The sequence below is a fragment of the Falco peregrinus genome, chromosome 4 (assembly GCF_023634155.1).
Source record: "Falco peregrinus isolate bFalPer1 chromosome 4, bFalPer1.pri, whole genome shotgun sequence".
NCBI lineage: Eukaryota > Metazoa > Chordata > Aves > Falconiformes > Falconidae > Falco > Falco peregrinus.
This window is the reverse complement of record NC_073724.1, coordinates 110,225,754-110,238,098: the sequence shown is the minus strand read 5'-3', so window position 1 is coordinate 110,238,098 and position 12,345 is coordinate 110,225,754. Positions and strand designations below refer to the sequence as shown.

The 12,345-nt window shown below is 43.5% G+C and overlaps 1 protein-coding gene across 1 annotated transcript; it reads right to left on the bottom strand.

Annotated features, from left to right (window-relative positions):
• Window positions 1-4,443: 4,443 nt before the first annotated feature.
• LOC101911199 (high affinity choline transporter 1-like) lies at window positions 4,444-11,963 on the bottom strand. Its single transcript, XM_005230563.3, has 8 exons — window positions 11,786-11,963; window positions 10,662-10,775; window positions 8,932-9,087; window positions 8,289-8,437; window positions 7,635-7,778; window positions 6,635-6,788; window positions 5,523-5,740; window positions 4,444-5,085 (listed from the first exon to the last, which is right to left on the bottom strand). Exons 1-8 carry the CDS (start codon window positions 11,961-11,963, stop codon window positions 4,564-4,566), a joined length of 1,635 nt encoding a protein of 544 aa, XP_005230620.1. The 3' UTR covers window positions 4,444-4,563.
• Between the last annotated feature and the right edge of the window lie 382 nt (window positions 11,964-12,345).

Here is a 12,345-nt window from a genome sequence, read left to right as displayed (position 1 = left end):
CTAACCTGCACTTCACCAGTTTGCCTGTGAGGATTTTGTTAGGGGCAGTGTCAAAAGTAAGGATTAAATAACCTCCACTGGTCCAGTGCTGTGAATTAAACTGGCTGGCACAATTGCCCTCCAACGATGAACAGAAGTTCTCAACTCGTGCAAAAAGAGTGTTCATCATGTATAACAACGTTCTTCCAAAGATCTCAAAATCCTTCTTGGTGTCAATTAGAATGCTGTCTCTCTCCAAGGGACTGGGAAAGTAAAACACGAGTGAGTCAGGTGAGTTGCCTAAGGTAGATTTGCAAAGTCTAACTTGTGCCACAGTACCCCCGGGGTCAGATAAGAGAGCTGGTGGAAGGGAAATGAGGAAGGAAGGAGGGAAATTAACACCTCTGCCATGGCACATCCTATATTACTTCAAGAGACCTGCCAAAAGATTTTTAAAAAACCCACAACACAACCATTTGGCCACTTTGCCAAAGAATTGGAACAAAATACCGTGTTCTTGGGGTGGTTTAATGTTGAAGGAAGACATCTTCTAGTAAACTTGAGGAAAACTTCAGCTATATGTCATTTGGGATGTTCATGCTTTTGTGTCTGATAATGGAAACCTTACTCCAGTTCACATTGTTCTCCTTTTGATTATTCCAGATGGCCCAAAGTCCAGTCACAAAGATGATCCTGGCCCTTACCTGGGGGGCAGAGAAAGACATGCAGGAGCATTCCCATCCCTGGGGATGATGGGTTACCCTGAAGTTTTAAGGATCAGCAAAGCAAGCTGTCTTTTTTTCCCAAATTTACAGATGTCCTGCTGTGAGGGATTAATGTCTTTCAGTTCTTCCTGTGTTATAGGAACACAAAAGTCAGTGGTGATCTAGAGCAGGAAAAGTTATTAGAAGACCAAAAAGCTCTGCAAGCTGAGGTATTCTCCAGCAGGCGTTGTAGTAAAGTCTGGGAAACATAAGGGAAGATTTGTGTGTGGCATGGGGGGTAAAGCCAGAGAGCACAGCATTTGCGTGGAGGCCATGACAGGATCATCCTGGCCCCATGCAGCTCATAGCTCATGTGGAAATATCTCCCTGACAGTGCTAAAAATGTCTGGCAAGCCTGCAAGTGTTTCTTTGCTTTCTTGCTGGATGCCAGCTGTTATTCTAGCGAGGACACATTTAGGAAAACCTAAAAATGAGCATAAGTGAAAAGGGGAAGAGATGCAGATTTCCCTTCAGAACTATTATGTCCTATTTTTCCTCATCTATATAAACCAGACATCCAAAGATGCCTGGTGGGGATCTGATGAGATGCTGAGAGCTCACTACAAACCAAATGCTTCCCAAATTGAAGGTCTTTTGTTTCTTTTTCTTTCTTTCTTTTTCTTTTCTTTTCTTTTCTTTTTTTTTCTTTTTTTTTTTTTAATTAGGCATGGTATTATTAACCTAAAAAATGCCAGAAAGTTAGTGAAAAGTGGAACTGTACAGAGGCATCCTCATGGATACATCTAAGGGGCAAAGGAGGTAAATCCACAGGTGCAGAGCTAAACTGGGGCCCTCCAGTGCCTGAGTAAATTTTTTATAAAGAGGGGGCAAGGAAAAGAAAGGAATACTGAACTGGAGGCAGTAGCCTGTGAGAAGAATGATTCCATGGGAGCTGGGCCATTATCCTCCATGCTGGCAACACCTCAAGGACTTTGGGTGTGCTGGACTGGAACAGCTAGGCATTTTGTCATTAAGTATAGGCTAGAATTGCTTTTATATTTATTTTACTTGCACGTAATTGCTTTCAAAACTTTGTCTGACCTTGATGAATGTTTTCGTTTTAAGCTTGCTGGGGGATGTTCTGAGGAGGGAGTCATAAAAGAATGGAAAATGGTAAACATTCGGGAGAGTTACAGTAATTGTGTCTTAGCCATTTTCATCTCTCTGCGTGAAGCAGAGCATGTTTTAGTGGTATGAAATTCAGAGAAGCTTTGTAAGGGCAAAGTGTTTCTGCTGAATATGCCAGATACCCCTTACAGTGCTAAGACTTTCCTGTCTGAAGTTGTTGAGAGTTTTCTGTGGTGATGCTGGGTGGTGACATGATGGTGGCAGTCATGCTCTTCAGCAAGGTCCTACCCCAGAGCGCTGCCCTTCGACACTGTCTCAGGAAGCTGTGGATCTATTGCCCGCCAAGCCAAGAGCATGAGCATGGAAAGGCTTTAGTGACAAAATCTGGGACTCTGCAGGGGAACAGCAGGAGAAGTTGGGCACAGCAGCACAGAGAAAAGATCTCCAGATGTAGTTATTTGCCTTTCAGAGCCGCTGGGTGGGATGGTTGGTGAGTGGGATGCTGACCTTGACATGAAGACATTGGAATTTCACTCTCGTCCGGGCCATGCAGCAGGTCTGGGCCCTTGTGCAAGTGTCAGCTTCGGTCTGCTCCACACAGAGGGCTGTACAGGTTCCCAGACTGGGTCACCCCTAAATCTGGAATCAGCATACAGCAACTGTGATTTAACAAGAGCCCAGTTCCTCGGGCGCTATGGTAATGATAGCTTGCTTTGGTGTCTCCCTTAGCTAAGCATGACCTCACATGCTCCCACTCAAATCACTGGGGTGTGAATGGCCTCAGTGGGTGACCGCCTTGGGGCATAGTTAATGGTAATGCTTTTGATTTTCAAAACAGGTGTTTTTCCTTTTTCTAGACACATGTTATAATTAATATTTCGTGGCAGTCTCTAGAGATGCAGAAAAGAATTTCTGGTCTTGGTTTAACAAAATGTATCAACAGGAATGCTGTGCATGGGCAGTTAAGTGTGCCCAGGTGTTTACTACTGCTAAGGCAAAGCATTAAGTCGTATTTTTTTCTGATGAGGAGCAGAATCTCCACCTTGCTGAGGATGGGTATTTTAAAAGAGATGGATGTTCCCCACGGGCAGCAGAGTCATCAAAGCCATATGTAGAGCTTAGGGCTGCCATTCCTCTTCCTGAGCCACTGCACTTGCCTTGGTACAGTTCAGTGACATGTGGCTCCTCACTGAGCTTGCTGTGGCCACGCATGGTGGCACCAGCAGAGTTTTTCACCTTGTGCGTGCACAGCGGGGTGTTCAGCATGTGCTGGAAGCAATGCACTGAGCAGCATATTGTTTTCACCCTCAGCAGGTCAGTTGGCTGTCAGGGTTGCTCTGCTGTAGGGTATTTTTGTTATGTCAGTAAATATCTCCTCTCCACAGTGCCAGGTGTTTCCAGGCACAGCAGCTCCTACAACCCACTTTGTAAAGGTTTTGTGGGGAGGGGCTGCGGAGAACACAGATCCTGCTGGCTGTTGTGGGTGGATTGTGACTGACCCCTGGGGAACCACTGCACAGCTACCAAGGGAACTATAAAATGACAGCCATCCATGAGCCATCACTGCAGCATCCCTCTGAGTCTATTCCAGCTCCCATCTTAACTACCTGTTCCACTGTGGAATGGTCTTGGTCCATCAGACTTCAGGCTAGAGACCAAACTCATTAGTTAGCAGGGTTGTTTTTCTTCTGACCCATTGAGAATTTATGCAATCAAGGCATCGGGGGCTTTTCTGTACAGGCCTGTGGGCTTGAATCTTTTGGGATCTTACCCTCAGGATTTCATGCCCCTGCAGGCAGGTTCAGGATCAGTTTCCAGCATCCTTCTGCCATCACAGTTCTCTGAGTTCTCATGCACCAGTTTGGGTATGTGCCCCACACCATCCCACTGCTGTTCTTGGGTAACACCTTCACACGAGTGATTTAACAAAGTGTTTTAGAGAAGACTCATTCAAGAGTCTCTCTGTCATGTCCATTTTACCAGCTGATTGAGTTTTTGTAAATAATAGCTATGTAAAACTTTCTTACCCAGTAATGAAGGGCTGTTGCTTCATCTTGCTCATCTGCTTCTGCCCTACCAGGTCATATGAGAAGGGATGTCCTCTCCTCAGCCACGTGGCACCAGGCCAGCTGTGTGACCTGAGACTGCGGCTGGGGAGAGGCATATGCAAAAGTTTTTGTGGTATCAAGGAAAGCTTTGTAAAGCATACAAGGAATGGTGCAGAACTGATATTCCTGCTGGATTGCTGTGGTGGTTGCACTGCATTCAGTGATCTGTGGTTTTGTGAGTCTGATGCGCTCCCCAGGGGTGGTTATGCTAAAGCTCTAGCTGTTGTAATGGGAACAGGTTTGCTCACCTATTTTTTTTAAAATCAAGAATACCTGATCAATTAAACATGAATTTGTCTCCTTTGTGGTGAGAAAAGTATGTGACTTGAGAATGCCATAAGTGTTGGAGCATGATTTGTAGTTTTGCTTTCCAGTGGGGTACCAGGGGCAGCCCGAAGCAAACACTGTTGGGGCCTGAGATGCCCCGTGGTCACTACCACAAGATCGTGCTCCATCACCACACACCTTTAATCACTGCAGACTCTGAGCTCACGTATTCTCCTTGGATGAACAGAGTGCATCTTTATTACTCTGCAAGGACTTGAAATAATTCATTACTGGAGAAAGCAAAGGGAAGAGCGATGCCTTTTGTGCCATACTCTAACTGCTAAACGCACCGTGACCTTTCAAATGAGGGCCCACATTTAATCACGATTCTCTTCTAGTGCAACTGTTGGCAAACCCATCTGTTTCTCCATCTGCTGCAGGGGGATGAGGGTACTGGTTCCCCCCATGATATTAAAAACATCCCACCTGCTGGGAAGGAGGTTTCTCTGAAACAAAACTGCAGCCAGGTACGAAACAGCAATGATTATCCCCAAGGTAAGAAGCATGATGAATGTTTTAAAGGGGAAGATCTGACTGTAGGTCCCATTCACCAGGGAGCAGGCTGGGTAGCAGATGACAGGAGGGATGCTCAGGGCAGGCTCCCCTGCCAGCAGCCTCAGAAGGAGCCCAACAAAGAAGCCGGCAGCTGAGCCGTAGGTGTTGGTGCTGGGAGCAAAGAGGGCACAGCAGAGCTGGGGGAAGAGCAGGGCATACACCAGCTCCCCGCTGAGGAACCAGAGGTCATAGACAGAGCTGGAGTAAAAAGCCAGACCGGCAGCCCCTGCCCCAAACAGCAGCATGGAGGTCCTCATGGCCCATAAGACCTCTGTCTCCGTAGCCTGTAAAACAGAGATTCTAACATTACAGACATGTCATTTACCGGCGGGGTGACCAGTACTGCCCTGCCCTGGGCTGATTCTCACCGAGCCCTTGCTGCTTTCAGGCAGTGCTTGCCACCAGCAGCTGCCCAAGGCAGGCACCCCTGGAGATGGAGCTTCCCTCTGTAATTTTAAGGGTCACGGTTTAATACTGTTTCCACCAGTATCCTAGTTCAAAAGCTATACCAGTCATTTTATAGAGAGCAAAGCTCACCAGTGTGGGTATTTGCATCCCGACCAAGGATATGAACACCCTTGACCTATGTTAGAAGCTCTGGCTCCAGAACTCAGTTCAGCAGCTAAAGGGGAAACAGCTCTAATTGCAGACCATGCAGACTAGATCTAAAGCAAAAGAGTCTTTCCTGACACCAAAACTACTGAATGCGGTAACCAAGTACCTTTTTCCTTAGGATTTTCCTGTAGATATTGTGAGCAAACATGGAGCCAGCAGAGAGAAGAGCTGAATCTGCAGATGACATTGAGGCAGCAGCGATGGCTCCCAAACCAACGATGGAGATGTATGCTGGGCAGAGGTAGTATAAAACAAGTGGCAGTATCATCGCTGATTCGCCTCTCTCGTGTGGACTCGGAAGACCATAGCTTGTCTGATTCCAGTCTTTAAAACAGAGCAAGAAAAAGTCACAACAAATCCTTCATTGACATTTCTGCTGTCTTTGAAGCTGCCTTTCCTCAAGGACCAGTCACAGCAGGGCTAAGGTCTGAGACTCACATGGTATTTTAGGACTTGGATTAACTTTTTGGATTCTCTTATGATCTCTGGTGATTCCCCTTAGCATGCTGCAGCTTTCACTAGGTCAAAGATCTCCTTTTCCCCCGTAGCATCTACAGAAATAGCTGTGCTTCATGTGTTTCCAGATAAAGGTCAACCTTCTAGACCCTGCTTGTGAGGAGAAGGTAGTTTTGCTCTGGTGCCCCTCATGACAGATGAATTAATGAGTTCAACTCATTTCTTTAAATGGTTGGTGCTCTGGCTGCTCTTTAATCCTTGCTCACAGCTAAGACAGGACTGATCCCCTGGGTGGGGGCTGTGAGTTTACAGGACTGACCCTCTTCATTCCTTCAGGCAGATTTTCTTCAGAACCTTAGCAATCTGTAGTAATATTGCTGGATCTTACATGCAGAAGGCATTAACAGAAGCACTTCTTGGAAAATAGGATTATACAGGGTTTTACAGTGTCTGCCTTCATCTTTCCTCAACACAAGGTCAATGAAAAGCCAATTCGTGGTAATGAAATAGGTTTAAACAGGTCTTGGGACTGTTTAAAGGTCTCTAAGTAGTTGTGCACTGAATCTCAGAGGGCTCCACATTTCTTGTACAGACTACCTAGCTTGGTGGCCAGGGCTACATTTTAGGTACACAGAACTAGGTAATTTGGAGTCTAAATCAGGACTTTGTTGGTTCCCATTTTATTCACCTTTGACAAAAAGATGTTCATTATTCTGAGACTATTTTTTTTTAATTTTATAATTTTAAAGCAATTAGTTTTACCTGTTGATGCTGCAACTGCACCAACGAGCACAGAGGGGATGGCCATTGAAAAACACCCAAGTCCAGAGAGGTAGGAGATGAGCCTTGCCTGTCCTGGTGAGGCAGTGGAGAGCACTCTTTGGAAGTAAGTTTGCCATGGGATGCTCCCAAGTACCTGAAACATTCAGATGTTACCAGTGGTACCCACCAGGCTGCTGTAGGGCATCTTCCGTCCATTCAGATGGATGATAATCTTTACTGTTATAAAACTCTTACTTCAAATGCATAAATGTTACCCAGCTTTAACTATTGAGGATGATATTTCTTATGGTTGAGGGTGTCCTTTTCCTTTGTTGTTATTGTGATGGCTGTGAAATTTTTATCAAAAGAAGTTAATGGTTTGGCAGGCTGAGAAAGCTAAAAAATAGGTTGCAGGCATAGTAAAACAGGCACAGAGGAAGGAAAAGAGAAGTTTTTCAGGAATGCAACTTTTGTAAAAAAATTTACCCAAACTTAGTTAGAGCATAATCTAAAATTAAAAATAAAACCACCTTTTTCACTTTCTTAGCAGACAAATTTCATCAGATAAAATCAGAAGATTCTGTCCTTACCAAACAAGCTCAGGCTTCTAATATTATTTTTTTTAATAGAGGGAATTTTACAAAATTATGTTAAAAGCACACTATTGAGGCTGTAAGATCAACCTCTCAAAAGGTAGGAAATGCCTCAGTTAGGTGCCAGGAACTAAGTGCCTGGATGGTCTCACTGAAGAGGTACATTTATTCACATGGGCAAAGGGTGGAGTGTCCCTCGTGCTTCTTTCCTTCCTACAGCTGAGCTCTGGATCTCCTCAGTCCACTCAGAGTGCTGTGGGGTGGCTGAGAGAAGGTTTTAAACATCATCCTGCCCCTGCCAACTGGGCAACATGGGGCTCCTGGCTGGAAGAACCCACAAGTTTTCCAGACAGAAAGTCCCCGCACAATCCCTTCTCCAAACCATCTGTCCACGAAATACTCCATACCAGATAGAAGAAGTCATCCAGCCACCTTCCAAGATACTGCTTTTCTATCTTCCCAATCCAAGGGTCTTGGTAAGTTTGATGAGTGGCAGTGTAATAAATACTTTCCGTTGCAGAGTTGACCAGGGCAAAGGGGATACAGACCCACTAGGATAGAAATAGAAATAGAAATAGTTCACCATTTCCCCAGAGTCCTTGTTCTTGGACAATCTATTCAGATACTGAAATTAAGGTAGATGTAGAACACAGAGTTAAATAAGATTAAACACAGACTGAATCTTCCTTTCTCCCCCTTTCTTACTCTAAATCTATGTTTCTGGTTCATGGCATCATGAAGAACACGAGCCTGTGATTCAGGTCAATTGGTGCCCTCAGTAGACAGATCTCTCGCCTTTCCAGCCAAGATTGTTCTGGACAGGTTCTGCAGACCTTATCTGTGAGCAGCTGCATTCACCCAGAAAGGCCAATAGCTGGTGTGAGCACTGTCTGAAATGCCTAAGGACTGTACGAGAGTTCAGGAGACCTCTTCTGAAGAGGAACTCTAGGGCAAGGGCCAGTATTGGTGGAGTTACTTTTGGTCTGAGACATACTGAAAAGAAGAGCAGGATTTTTTCCCTTAGTTAGGAAACTGGTAACAAAGAAATGCACAGGACTTGCCAGGCTGAGGGTAATGAAAACCAGCTGGATGACATCTGTGTATGCAACAGAGTAGAGGCCTCCCAGCAGAGTGTAGAGTATGACAATGCATGCTGAGATGATGATAGCCAAAGAGCCCCCAATATCCAAGATGACCCTCATTGTTGCTCCTGCAGGTAAAGACAGCAGTCAGGTATTTTAAGACAGATTCCACACGTGCAGAATACAGAATAAATAAGGATATGTGACTCCCTCAATGCCAGCACACCACACTGTATGAGAAGCACACGTTCCACAGAGAGCAGGCAGAGCAAGGACTCAGGAGAGCCCATGTTCACTTTCTGCTCTTGCTGCTACCTTGCTGCGTGGCCTTTCCCAAGGCACTTTGCCTTTTTACACCTGCTGTCCCACAGGCAAGCGGAAGGTGCTAACTCCTATTGCCAGACCTCCCTATTACAGTACCATGAATATATACTACCGTCATTTGTTTTAAACCTAAAACCATATTTTCCAAAAATAAGAAACACTTGTGTTCCTCTCACAAAAGGAGACATGAAGCACAATTTCCCACAGCTTAGTCCAACACAATTCCCAAATATGTATTTTAGTCTGATAGCTGTGCCACATGACCTTTAACAAATATAACAGCAAAAGAAGTATTTACCCAGGGATGCCAGGATAGCTGCAAACCAGAACACCTCTCCTAGCAGGGGTGGAATGAAGAGTAAGCTTCCCATCATGTTTCCATAAGTTTCTTGAAGGGGATCCATCACTGTCACGTAATTCTTGGATCTCATTGGATTTACAAAGAAGAAACCACCTATCAGAAGTGATGACATTTTGGTAGAATTTTTCATTTATTATATTCCAGGAAAGAAATGTAAGAATACTATGGTATTTGCGTATCAGGCCTGTACAGGGAGTGTGGAATTTGTACATAATGGACCCTAGAGAATGGTGCAGACAGACAGACACCGGAGCCTCAATTCACTTGCCTAAATGTGGGGTTTCATCAGTCTGAGAGGTGTCAGATTATAAAAGACAACTCCTTACCACTGACAGATATGACCCTCCACTTTTGGCAGACCTATATCTTTCCAGAACTGCTACTAGAGGCCAGGTAGGACCCCCCTAGGGCACCCCAAATGGCATAAGATACCTGTGCAACTGTAAAAGGAACTGAGCTTAGAGGACACCCACATATAGTCTTCTCTCCATCTCCAGTAACCTACCAACCTGCCACACAAAGTTTTCTGAAATGATTCCTGTGGAAAATGTCAGTAGGCAGAGTGAGGCATTGAAGACTCATATTTGGCTAAAAAAAAGAGATGAACTTCTGTCCTTGACCGTGTGATGCAACATGTTGATATACTTTCCTTTTCTGGTTACATTTTCATTTTAGTGGCTTCATTGCCTCTTCCCAGAACGATATTGTTTTAATCTGTGCGTTGAGCTGAGTCCCACCCGCCTTCATCTAAATATTAGACTTCAGACGTACAGCTGTCTCATTAAAACCAAAGAACATGTATTGTGCCTAACCCTGAAGCCAACAGGACTGCTTGCCTGGGCACTACTGACCTGAGTAAAGATTGCAGGATCAGACCTGCAATTTCTCAATTTCATTAGTAAGAATTACTCACGTAAGAAATGCTGGCAGTATATTTCCAAGCCTGATTCATATTCACGTCAGTTGGACTCTTTCCTCTGACTTGAGAATAAAGGTTATTGTTCTTTTAGAAATTCCTGTGCAAGGTCTGCACAGGTCTCCTTGCTTTAATCGTTCTGCGTCCCTCAACAGTTATGGTATAACTTGGTGTGGACTGGAAGAAACTTTGGTCTTGGCAAGAAAGCTGAACCTCAACGTAAGTCCAGTAATTCCTGGAGTTAGAAATGGCAATTTAGGTATGGGACACTGCAAACTTAGCTCACTTTCCACAAAATAGTGACCAGCTGTAAAGTGGGACAAACTGGATGCACTACAAATTCATCCTGAGACTACTCAGAAGAAAGGATTTTAGTGGAAATCTCAAGGTAGTATTATTTCATCACACAAAAATTTTGAAGAAAAAGTTAAAATGATACTCTCAATAGTCTGGGAATAAGACGCATGATAAAAAACCAGTATTCACATAGCCACATGCTTCTAAAATTCTCAGATAAGATTTTTGTCCTATAAATTTCTCCAAGCAGGCAAAACTCTATACTAGCTCCAAGCTACCCCAATTTCTTATGTTTCAGTTTAGAGGATAGCATTATAAATGCTTATTCTAGATCCATGGGAGACTGAAGGAACAAAATCACCTTTAAAATGTACTCTGTACTCTGTTATGCATCTTAATATACTCATATAATTATTTTTTAATCTTATGTGTCCTGATTACATGAATTATTTACCAATAACAAGGGACAAGGCAAATCCCACAGGTGCCTGGACCCACAATAATCCTTTTGAAGGCAGGTAGACAATTTCAGCTGTGCCATTGATATATGCTCCTCCGACCCAGGTAGCTGTAAATGTGGAAGATGAAAAAGTAAGAATTGCAATACATATTCTCAAGCAGTATTTGTAAACCTTTTTCTCATACAATTATTTAATCACACTTCTAGTTTCTTTACAGTTTTCTCCCATAGTGAGATGTGCTGCTGAGGGTAGGTAAGAGGATCTCACGCTAGAGAATTTCCCAGGTTCAAGAAAGAATATCTATGTATGCATGGAAAAGCTTAACGTTTAAACATTTAGATGCAATTTGAAATATACTAATATTTAATTCCATTTTTCTCAGTGGAAGAATTTTGCTAGAGCAAACAGCATTGCCTTTGTTATTCTGCCGTGACTGATAGATCATCTTCCATAAGCATCACTTCCACAGTCAAAGAAAATAGGCATTCAGAAAAAAAAAAGGCAAGCAGACACTGCTGTCAGAATACAAATCTACAACATGGGCTTAAGTGTCTTAGCCAGGCAAGTACCACCTGGGGAAGCTTTCACAAAAAATGGGTCGGGGAAGTAAATTTCAGATGATGCCAGGCAGCAGGGAGAGGAAAGGGAGGCAGAGGGTAGAAGCCAGTGGGGAAACATTTTCTTTGTAGGAGAGAGCCCAATGCTCACCATGAGTAGCAACTTGGTCCACACAGAACTGGATTGTTCCAGGAGTAAAATTCTTCTGTTATGCTGGATAACAGAAGCTGTTTCAAGATTAAGACCACAGTGCTTCTTAATGAAATGTCGTATTCTTCAGTCACTCTTAAATTAAACTCTTTAACTCTTAACTAAACTCTTAAATTAATCTCTTTAATTTAAAAGAATCTACATAAACATTAGGTTCTGCTCAGTGTGAAGAGGTTTGTAAGAATCCATCCCAAAATGATTCATGAAACCATACTCCTTTAAAGCCACACTTAGGTAAAATCTGCCCTCACATTAAAGGAGTTCACTTGCTTTGAAAGCAAAGTCCCCCAGATCTATGTAATGCATGTGTTTTAAGGAGAATTTTAAAAAGCCTTTTAAGAAAACTTACCTGTTGCAGTAAACAATCCAATGAAAACATTTATATTCCTGCCTCCAACTATGGCCATTTCAGTTGCGTTTCTGTTCTGTTGGTCCTTCTTGCTCTTCCAAGAAGCCCAGATTCCAGTAGCTAAAGTTAACATAAAAAACACGCTCAAAGATACTAAGCCTGGTATATTTAAAGCCATTTTCTGTCACTTAATTTAGAGCATAGAGAGGATTAATGGCGTGATGTTAATATTCTTAGATCAAGTCCACAATCAGAAAAAAAAAAAAAGAAAAAAAAATCAGAGAAAATAGTGCCGCCTTGTAAAGAAACTGCTAAGTATTAGTTTGCTGTGCTTTGCAAGGAAAGATGCAGTATGAAACAGAGCCATAAACCCAAAGTCTTGAGAACTGGATGGAGAGCCTCTGTCTTCGGAGGACTACTGGCAATTATTCAGTTTTCCCCCTTCCTCAGAAGATATCCAATCTTATTTTTCTGGGGAGCAGAGATTAAGAAGGTAGGAATTAGTGCTGATGAGAGCAATGGAGCACTGATGTGAGGGGTAATACTAGTTTGGCTTAAAG